Below are 11,267 nucleotides of genomic sequence, written 5' to 3'. Positions count from 1 at the left end.
ACTTGCTTTGTCTGATTGTAGGCCATAAGACCCTCCTTCTAGAGAGGTCTTGTCCTATACCTGGGTTGAAGGAATGCTACACAGAAAGGCCAAGAAGAATCTGAATGGACAGCCTTGTTGGTTTTCCCACCTCATTCTGTTACTGTTAGATCATTCCCTTTTTGTCTAATCATATTTCTACATGGCTGGCCATTCTTCATCAAATCTAAGCATAAAAATGGACAGTTTTCCCTGGGTCTTCCAGTCTTCATTTCTGAAGGCTCCTGTGACACATAACACTTTGATTAAATACATTTTTATGCTTTCCTCTTAACCTGTCTTTTGTTGCAGGAATGACAGCTGTAACCCTTATGATGGATGAGGAAAGTGTCATGCGAGTCTGTGTGAAGAGACCACCAAACAGGCTTTGTGTGAGCAATAAAGCTTTTTAATCACCTGGGTGCAGGCGGGCTGAGTCCGAAAAGAGAGTCAGCGAAGGGAGATAAGGGTGGGGCCATTTTATAGGATTTGGGTGGGTAGGTAAAGGAAAATTACAGTCAAAGCGGGGGTTGTTCTCTGGTGGGCAGGAGTGGGGGTCACAGGGTGCTCAGTGGGGGAGCTTTTTGAGCCAGGATGAGCCAGGAAAAGGAATTTCACAAGGTAATGTCATCACTGAAGGCAAGGACCGGCCATTTTCACTTCTTTTGTGGTGGAATGTCATCGGTTAAGGTGGGGCAGGGTATTTTCACTTCTTTTGTGATTCTTCAGTTACTTCAGGCCATCTGGGCATATACGTGCAAGTCACAGGGGATGCAATGGCTTGGCTTGGGCTCGGAGGCCTGACAAAAAGGTATCATCTTTTCCACTCCTACAGCCTCAAAACTGTCTCTAATAAATTGAACTCCAGCAGGGGTTTTGGAAATTGAATGTTAAAGTCCATGGCTACAAATTTTATCATCTTTATTTCCAAACGTTCTTTTCTTCATTTTGTGCCAGGGTGGAAGGGAGTATTTACAAAGATTCCTGAAGAACTGTCAAAATGTGTTCACTCATTAATTAATTCCTTCGTTTATATGGCCATTTGAGCTTCTCTGGAATGCTCACATTATATTAGCTGCTAGTCAGTACTTTGCCTTCAGCTCACTTTCCAGCTTTGTAAACTAAACTGGGGTGCAGTCGGGTGAAGTGGTTAAGTGTGATGATGAAGAAAGAAAATTAACATTTTCAGGGGCTGGTAGAATAATTTGGTGTATGAAAGTTTTCTCAGTGTATTTTGTCAAAGACAATTTATAATTGAAAGTGCTGAATAACTTTGGGACCTCTCTATGCTTTTGGAGGACAATGGATAAGTCTCTGTTAATAGTAACTCCAATTTGAATATTTCATTTGAGTTTCATTTTATGATATAAACATAGGTAATTTGTTTTGTTTTTTAAAGCGGTTTATTAATTTCAACACTATGGATTCAACCTTGGGATGTCTCAATTATTGTATATAAAAGCTATATTAATACTGATTCATCTCTGGAGATTGCTCCCAATAACTTTTAGAATTTTCCATATTAACCATAAAAATAATCAAATGTAAGTTTATAACTACTTTATTCATTTCTAACAAATAAAAATTGTGCCCCAATGATACGCCAAAAGTATCCAAAGATGAATAAAACTGAAGCCCTGTTGGAAATATATACATGACACACTGTAAAGTTTTTTTAAAAAAGTAAGTTGCTAAGTTACATGTGGTGCATGATCCCATTTGTGAATAACAAAGTACGTATATATACATGGAAACATATGTGGGACCAGGTTGTTAATAATTCTTTTTTTTTTTTTTTTGGTAGAGACAAGGTCTCACTATGTTGCCAGGGCTGGTCTTGAACTCCTGGCCTTAAGCTATCCTTCCATCTCAGCCTTCCAAAGTGCTGAGATTACAGACATGAGCCACAGCATCCAGCTCAATTCTCATGCCTGAAGGATATAGCATTGCTGGCTGCTGGAATCACCTCACTTCTCTGGGAACTTTCCTTTCTCAAAGAATTATTTTCTATAGTTACAGACATATTACAAATTTCTACCCTTCCCTGACCTCAGCTAGTGGACTTAAGGGAGGAGACCATCCCTCATATCGTCTTATGCCCAATTTCTGCTTCCAAAGAAAGAAGAAGTAAAAACTAAAGGCAGAAATGAAATCCACAGGCAGACAGCCTGGCGCCGCACCCTGGGCCTGGTAAAGATCGACCCCTGACCTAATTGGTTCTGTTATCTATAGATTACAGACATTGTATAGAAAAGCACTGTGAAAATCCCTATCTTGTTTTGTTGCAATCTAATTACTGGTGCATGCAGCCCGCAGTCATATATCCCCTGCTTGCTCCATCAATCACGACCCTCTCACAAGCAACCCCTTGGAGTTGTGAGCCCTTAAAAGGGATAGGAATTGCTCACTTGGGGAGCTCGGCACTTGGGACAGGAGTCTTGCCATACCCCTGGCCTAATAAACCCCTTCCTTCTTTAACTCAGTGTCTGAGGAGTTTTGTCTGCAGCCCATCCTGCTGCATTTCTTGATTCCCTGAAGGGGAAGCGAGGTGATTGGCAGATGGTTGAGGCAGCTCCTTAGGCGGCTTAAGACCGCCCTGTGGAACATCCTGCAGAGACTCTGACCAGCCCAAGCGACGCAGATCCTGAGAGCGCTCCCCGGTAGACATTTGCCCCTGTGGGACACCTCGCCAGAGCAGTGTGTGGCAGGCCCTGGTGGAGGATCAATGCAGTGACTGAACACTGGGAAGGAACTGGTACTTGGAGTCCGGACATCTGAAACTTGGTAAGACTAGTCTTGAGAACTTGCCCACTCCATTTGAGTGGAAGCGTGGCCTGATCACCCATGGCGTGCATTTATCGGCACTTTGGTTTGGTTTTGGTTTTGGTTTTGACTTGGTTTGAATTGCTTGACAGGATTGGTCTTGGGAACTTGCCTACTCCATTTGAATGGAAGCCTGGCCTGAGCACCCGCCCTGTGCCTGTACGGGCACTTTGGTTTTGGTTTTTGACTTGATTTGGATTGCTTGATACTTTGGTTTTGGTTTTGTCCTGGCTTAGATTTCTTGATACTCTGATTTTGGTTTTTGATTCTGGTTTGGAGTAAACTGTAAAAGTGTGCGTGTGCCCTTTTTACCTGTTCTTTGTTTTGTGGTGTGCGTGTGGTGTGAGCATGGTGTTTCATCTCGAGGAAACATGGGTGAGGCACAAAGTAAGCCCACCCCACTAGGAACTATGTTGAAAAATTTCAAAAAGGGACTTAAGGGATACTATGGAGTCACCATGACACCAGGAAAACTTAGAACTTTGTGTGAGATAGACTGGCCAGCATTAGAGGTGGGTTGGCCATCAGAAGGAAGCCTGGGCAGGTCCTTTGTCTTGAAGGTATGGCACAGGGTAACCTGTAAGTCAGGATACCCAGATCAGTTCCCATATATAGATTCTTGGTTACAGCTAGTTTTGAATCCCCCACAGTGGTTAAGGGGACAGGCAGCAGCAGTACTAGTAGCAAAGGGACTGTTAGTTAAGGAAGGTCCTCACTCCACCTGCCTAGGGATGTTGGCACCAAAAGTCCTGTCCGACCTAACACCGGAAGAATCATGGCAGGAACCGGTAGCAGCAATACCCCCTCCTTATTGGGAGGAAGGGCTCCCCACCCCTGAGCCCACAGCACCTCCACCTCCACCAGATGACCACACCCCTAGACCACCCAGAGTAGACAAGAGAGAAAGTGAAGCCACAGGAGAAACTCCTCCCTTGGCAGCTCGCTTACGGCCCAAGACTGGAATCCAAATGCCCCTGAGAGAGCAGCGACATACTGGGGTAGATGAGGATGGACACATGGTGGAAAGGCGTGCCTTTATGTATCAACCTTTCACCTCTGCTGACCTCCTCAATTGGAAAAATAATACTCCATCTTACACTGAAAAGCCCCAGGCTTTAATTGACTTGCTCCAAACTATTATACAGGCTCATAATCCTACTTGGGCCGATTGCCACCAGCTGCTCATGTACCTTTTCAATACAGATGAAAGGCGAAGGGTGCTCCAGGTGGCAACTAAGTGGCTAGAGGAGCATGTTCCAACTGGTTACCAAAACCCCCAAGAATATATAAGAATCCAACTGCCAGGAACAGACACCCAGTGGGACCCAAATGAGGGACCAGATATGAAGAGGTTAAGATGGTACCTTGAGGCATTAATAGAAAGCCTAAAGAAAGGGTCTCAAAAGGCTACAAATGTAAATAAGGTCTCTGAGGTCATCCAAGGAAAAGAGGAGAGTTCAGCGCAATTCTATGAAAGACTGTGAGGCTTACCGTATGTACACTCCTTTTGATCCAGATAGCCCTGAAAATCAGCGCATGATTAACATGGCCTTAGTTAGTCAAAGCATGGAAGATACTAGGAAAAAGTTCCAGAAACAGGTTGGGTTTGTGGGTATGAATACCCCACAGTTACTGGAAATAGCCAATCAAGTGTTTGTGAATAGAGATGCAACAAGCTGCAGAGAAAGCCGTAAGGAAGGCGAATGCCAGGCCAGGTGAAACGCCGACTTACTGGCCACAGCCGTTAAGGGAATTCCTCCGAAAGGAGAGGGAAAGGGGGGTTCAGGGAAGAACACCCAGTCTAATCGCCCACACTTGCAACATAACCAATGTGCCTATTGTAAGGAAATAGGACATTGGAAAAATAAGTGTCCCCAACTGAAGGAAAAGCAAGGTGGTTTGGAACAAAAGACCTCAGATAAAGATGAGGGAGCTTTGTTCAATCTTGCTGAAGGGCTACTGGGCTGAAGGGGACCGGGCTCAAGTGACCCCAAGGAGCCCATGGTCAGGATTACAACTGGGGGCAAGGACATTAAGTTTTTGGTCGATATTGGTGCTGAACATTCAGTAGTGACCATCCTGGTCGCCGCCTTATCCAACAAAACCATTGATATAATTGGAGCAACAGGAATTTCCATTAAGCAGGCTTTCTGTCTACCATGGACCTGCTCGGTGGGGGGACATGAGATGGTTCATCAGTTCTTGTACATGCCTGCTGTTCCTTGCCCTTGCTGGGAAGAGACTTGCTTAGCAAGCTGAGAGCCACCATCTCCTTTACAAAACAGGGCTCTTTACAGCTAAAGTTACCAGGAACAGGAGTTATCATGGTCCTTACAGTCCCCCGGGAAGAAGAATGGAGACTTTTTCTAACCAAGCCAGGCCAAGAGATAAAACCAGCTCTAGCTAAGTGATGGCCCCGAGTATGGGCAGAGGATAACCCTCAGGGACTGGTGGTCAACCAAGCCCCTGTACTCATAGAAGTTAAGCCTGGGGCCCAACCAATTAGACAAAAGCAGTATCTGGTTCCCAGAGAAGCTCACGAGGGAATCCAAGTTCTTCTCAGGCACTGGAAAGCCTATGGAATTATAGTTCCTTGCCAATCTCCATGGAACATCCCCCTCCTGCCTGTCCCTAAGCCAGGGACCAAGGACTACCAGCCAGTACAGGACTTGTGCTTAGTCAACCAAGCTACAGTGACTCTGCACCCAACAGTTTCTAACCCTTACACATTGTCAGGGCTGCTGCTGGCTGAGGACAGCTGGTTTACCGTCTGGACTTAAAAGATGCCTTCTTTAGCATCAGACTAGCTCCTGAGAGCCAGAAGCTGTTTGCCTCTCAGTGGGAAGATCTGGAGTCAGGTGTCACTACTCAGTACACTTGGACCCGGCTTCTCCAAGGGTTCAAGAACTCCCCTACTATCTTCGGGGAGGCCCTGGCTCGAGACCTGCAAAAGTTTCCTGCTAAAGACCTAGGCTGCATCTTGCTCCTGTACATGGATGACCTTCTGCTGGGACACTCCACGGCAATTGGGTGCGCAAAATGGACTGATGCCCTGCTTTGGCACCTGGAGGATTGTGGGTATAATGTGTCCAAGAAGAAAGCTCAGATCTGCAGACAGCAGACACGTGACCTGGGATTCAGTAGTCAGAAAGGGGAGTCCAGCCTGGGGTCAGAAAGAAAGCAGGTCATCTGCAGCCTACTAGAACCTAAAACCAGAAGGCAAGTAAGGGAATTCCTAGGAGCTGTGGGGCTTTGCAGATTATGGATTCCAAACTTTGCAGTACTAGCCAAACCTTTGTATGGGGTTACAAAGGGGGATGACTGGGAGCCTTTTGAATGGGGGCCTCTACAACAGCAAGCCTTTTGTAAGTTAAAGGAAAAACTTATGTTGGCCCCAGCCCCAGGACTACCAGATTTGACAAAGCCCTTTACACTCTATGTGTCAGAAAGAGAAAAAATGACAGTTGGAGTTTTAACCCAGACTGTGGGGCGCTGGCCAAGGCCAGTGGCCTATCTCTCAAAACAACTAGATGGGGCCACCATGGCTAAGGGCCCTGGCAGCAACAGCCCTGTTAGCACTGTAAGCAGATAAACTAACCCTTGGGCAAAACTTGAATATAAAGGCCCCCCATGCTGTGGTAACTTTGATGAATACCAAAGGACATCATTGGCTAACAAATGCTAGATTAACCAAGTACCAAAGCTTGCTATGTGAAAATCTCTGCATAACTGTTGAAGTCTGTAACACCCTAAATAACACCACCCTGCTCTCAGTATCAGAGAGCCCGGTTGAGCATAACTGTGTAGAGGTGTTGGACTCAGTCTATTCTAGCAGACCTGAGCTTCGGGACCAGCCGTGGGCATCAGGAGACTGGGAGTTATACGTGAATGGGAGCAGCTTAACTAACCGACAAGGAGAAAGATGTGCAAGATATGCAGTGGTAACTTTGGATGCTGTCATTGAAGCCAAACCTTTGCCACAGGGCACTTCAGCCCAGAAAGCTGAGCTCATTGCTTTAACTCAGTGAAGGTAAGATGGTAAACATCTACACTGACTCTCAATATGCCTTTCTAACCCTCCAAGTGCATGGAGCATTATGTAAGGAAAAGGGTCTGTTAAACTCTGGGGGAAAGGACATAAAATATCAACAAGAAATTCTACAATTATTAGAGGCAGTGTGGAAACCTCAGAGGGTGGCGGTCATGCACTGCAGGGGACACCAGCGAGCCTCCACCTCAGTGACCTTAGGAAACTCTGGAGCTGATTCAGAAGCTCGAAAAGAAGCATCTACCCCTTACCGGGCATCAGTAGTAGCCCCCTTTCTCCCTCACACACCTGACCTGGTACCTACGTATTCTAAGGAAGAAAAAGACTTCTTCCACACAGAAGGGGGGCAAGTAATAAAAGGAGGATGGGTCAGACTGCCAGATGGGAGGGTAGCTGTGCTGCAGTTGCTGGGAGCCACAATCGTATTGCCCGTTCATGAAACCAGTCATCTAGGTCAAGAGTCACTTGAAAAATTGTTAGGCCAATACTTCTACGTCTCACACTTGCCAGCCCTTGCCAAAGCAGTAGCACAACGTTGCATTACTTGCTGACAGTACAATGCGAGGCAAGGCCCCACTGTTCCACACAGCATACAAGCTTATGGAGCAGCTCCTTTTGAGGATCTTCAGGTGGATTTCACAGAAATGCTGAAATGTGGAGGTAAAAAGTATTTGCTGGTTCTTGTGTGTACTTACTCGGGGTGGGTGCAGGCTTATCCAAAACGAACTGAAAGAGGTAACTCGTGTCCTTCTCTGAGATCTTATTCCTAGGTTTGGACTGCCCTTAAGAATTGGCTCAGATAACAGGCCGGCGTATGTGGCTGACTTGGTAGAGAAGACAGCAAAAGCATTAGGAATCACTTGGAAGCTACATGCCGCTTACCTACCTCAAAGTTCCGGAAAGGTGGAGCGAATGAATCGGACTGTCAAAAATAGTTTAGGGAAAGTATGTCAGGAAACAGGATTAAAGTGGATATAGACCCTTCCTATGGTATTGTTTAAAATTAGGTGCACTCCTTCTAAGAAAACAGGATACTCCCCTTATGAAATATTGTATCATAGGCCTCCTCCTATACTGTGGGAACTTCCAGGCACTCCCCGAGAGTTAGGTGAAATTGAATTACAGCGACAGCTACAGGCTTTAGGAAAAATTACACAAACAGTCTCTACCTGGGTAAATGAGAGGTGTCCCATCAGCTTATTCTCCCAGTTCACCCTTTCTCTCCAGGTGATCGCGTGTGCATCAAGGACTGGAACGTAGCCCCTTTGCAGCCACGGTGGAAAGGACCTCAGACGGTTATCCTGACCACCCTCACGGCTGTAAAGGTAGAAGGAATCCCAGCCTGGATCCATCACAGCTGTGTGAAACCTGCAGCTGATGAAACCTGGGAGGCAAAACTGAGCCCCGACAACTCCTACAAAGTGACTCTGAGGAGGAGGACAAGCCCTGCTCTGTTCACACCCAGAAGCTGACTGGTCTACACACAGCTGAAGCATGAGGAGAATCATCGTGGGACTCATTTTCCTTATAATTTGGACTTGTATAGTGAAAACTTCTACTGATTTTCCCCGCATGGAAGACTGCTCTCAGTGTATACATCAGGTTACCGAGGTAGGGCAAGTTAAAACAATCTTTCTGTTCTATAGTTACTATGAATGCCTAGGAACTTTACAAGGAACATGTTTATATAATGACACTCAGTACAAGGTATGTAGCCCAGGAAACAACTGACCAGATGTGTGTCATGACCCCTCTGAACCTCCCATTTCCATACTTTTTGAAGCAAGATTAAGGACTGAAGACTGGTAGGGACTCATAAATGATACAAGTAAAGTATTAGCCAGAACAGAAGAAAAAGGGGTCCCCAAACGCATAATCTTGAAATGTGATGCCTGTGCTGTCATTAACAGCAATAAGTTAGGAAGGGGATGTGGCTCTTTTAGTTGGGAAAAAGGCTATATGACTGATAATAAGTACATTTGTCATGAATTAGGACTGTGTGGAAATCAATGTGGATACTGGTCTTGTGTCATTTGGGACACTTGGATAATAAATGAAAAGGTTCCAGTCCACCTTCAGAAAGGAAAAAATGGCCCTTCCTGTACTAAGGGACAATGTAACCCCTTAGAGCTAGTCATAACCAATCCCCTTGATCCTCGCTGGAGAAAAGGGGAGTGTGCGACCTTAGGAATCGACGGGACCGGACTAGATCCTCGAGTAAGTATCTTGGTTCAAGGAGAAGTTTACAAACGCTCTCCTGAACCAGTGTTTCAAACTTTCTATGATGAACTAAATGTACCAGTACCAGAAATTCCAGGAAAAACGAGAAATTTGTTTTTGCAATTAGCCAAGCATGTAGCCCAGTCTCTCAATGTCACTTCATGTTATGTTTGTGGAGGAACTGTAATAAGAGATCAATGGCCATGGGAAGCCCAAGAATTAGTACCTACAGACCCAGTTCCTGATGAATTCGCAGCTCAAAGGAATCACCTTGATAATTTCTGGGTCCTAAAAGCCTCAATTATTGGACAATATTGCATAGCTAGGGAAGGAAAAGAATTCATTCGCCCCGTAGGATGACTTAGTTGTCTGGGACAGAAATTGTATAAAGGTACCGCAAAAACAGTCACTTGGTGGAGTTCAAATCAAACAGAGAGGAATTCATTTAGCAAATTCCCAAAGTTGCAAACCATGTGGACCCACCCGGAGTCCCACCGGGACTGGACAGCCCCCACTGGATTGTACTGGATTTGTGGGCATAGAGCTTATGCCAAATTACCTGACGAGTGGGCAGGTAGTTGTGTTATTGGCACTATTAAACCATCTTTCTTCCTACTGCCCATAAAAACAGGCAAACTCCTGGGCTTCACTGTCTATGCTTCCCGTGAAAAGAAAAGCATAGCTATAGGAAATTGGAAAGATGATGAATGGCCTCCTGAGAGAATCATACAATATTATGGGCCTGCTACTTGGGCACAAGATGGCTTGTGGGGATACCAGACCCCCATTTACATGATCAACCGAATCATACGGTTACAAGCTGTCTTAGAAGTAATCACTAATAAAACCGGTAGAGCCTTGACTATTCTGGCCCAGCAAGAAACTCAGATGAGAAATGCTATCTATCAAAATAGATTGACTCTCAACTACTTGCTAGCAGCTGAAGGAGGGGTCTATGGGAAATTTAACCTTACTAATTGCTGCCTACACATAGTTGATCAAGGGTAAGTAGTTGAAGACATAGAGATATGACAAAACTGGCACATGTGCCTGTGCAAGTGTGGCATCCATTTCCAAACACGGATCCTGGGGCCATGTTTGGAAAATGGTTCCCAGCGCTAGGAGCATTTAAAATTCTTTTAATAGGAGTTATAATAATAATAGGAACCTGCCTACTGCTCCCTTGTTTGATACCTGCACTTCTTCAAATGATAAAAAGCTTCATTGCTACCTTAGTTCACCAAAATGCTTCAGCACAAGTGTACAAGATGAATCACTATCTGTCTTGCAAGAAGACATAGGTAGTGAAAATGAAACTGAGAACTCCCACTAATAAAATGATTGAGAGTCTCAAAAGTGGGGAATAAGGGAGAAGACCACCCCTCATATCATCTTATGCCCTATTCCTGCCTCCAAAGAAAGAAGTAAAAACTAAAAGGCAGAAATGAAATCCACAGGCAGACAGCCCGAGTGCCGCACGCTGGGCCTGGTAGTTAAAGATCGATCCCTGACCTAATTGGTTATGTTATCTATAGATTACAGACATTGTATAGAAATGCACTATGAAAATCCCTATCTTGTTTTGTTCCGATGTAATTACTGGTGCATGCAGCCCCCAGTCACCTACACCCTGCTTGCTCAATCAATCATGACCCTCTCACACGCACCCCCTTAGAGTTGTGAGCCCTTAAAAGGGACAGGAATTGCTCACTCGGGGAGTTCAGCACTTGACACAGGAGTCACTAATAAAACCGGTAAAGCCTTGACCAGGAGTCTTGCCAATGCCCCCAGCCGAATAAAACCCTTCCTTCTTTAACTCGATGTCTGAGGAGTTTTGTCTGTGGCTCGTCCTGCTACAGACTAGTGGACATTAGAACTAAGGAGAGCCAAAGTGTTGTCTGGGTTGAACCGATTTAGATTTTCTCTAATGGGGTTTTAAAATCGGGACGCAGAAATGCACATGAGTTGGCAAATTTGCTGGAGCAGAGAGGCACAGTGTTTGGGCCTCAATGTGAGGAGCAGAGAAAATTAGGCTGGGGCTGGAGGAAAAGAGAGACTATTTCCTAATGTCTTTCCAATTCTTGGACTCAGCTATGCAAATCTTACTGTACTTTCTGCCTTTAGTTTCTAGAATTTTTTCTTTTTAAATAAGAAAGCT

General features: G+C 45.2%; 1 protein-coding gene across 1 annotated transcript; it reads left to right on the top strand.

The window, feature by feature from the left end:
* Positions 1 to 221: 221 nt before the first annotated feature.
* On the top strand, positions 222 to 10,925 carry LOC141410317 (uncharacterized). The gene is made up of 3 exons (XM_074040083.1): positions 222 to 410; positions 748 to 829; positions 1,823 to 10,925. The coding sequence occupies exon 3, from the start codon at positions 3,213 to 3,215 to the stop codon at positions 4,323 to 4,325; it is 1,113 nt and encodes a 370-aa protein (XP_073896184.1). The 5' UTR covers positions 222 to 410; positions 748 to 829; positions 1,823 to 3,212; the 3' UTR covers positions 4,326 to 10,925.
* Positions 10,926 to 11,267: the final 342 nt, after the last annotated feature.

This window comes from Macaca fascicularis, chromosome 5 (genome assembly GCF_037993035.2).
Source record: "Macaca fascicularis isolate 582-1 chromosome 5, T2T-MFA8v1.1".
Taxonomy (NCBI): Eukaryota; Metazoa; Chordata; class Mammalia; order Primates; family Cercopithecidae; genus Macaca; species Macaca fascicularis.
The sequence above is the reverse complement of the archived record's forward strand: the minus strand, read 5'-3'. Positions and strand labels throughout refer to the sequence as shown.

Excerpts from the sequence above, each read along its gene's own strand:
- LOC141410317 (XM_074040083.1), top strand. The coding sequence starts at position 3,213 with ATGGGTGAGGCACAAAGTAAGCCCACCCCACTAGGAACTATGTTGAAA.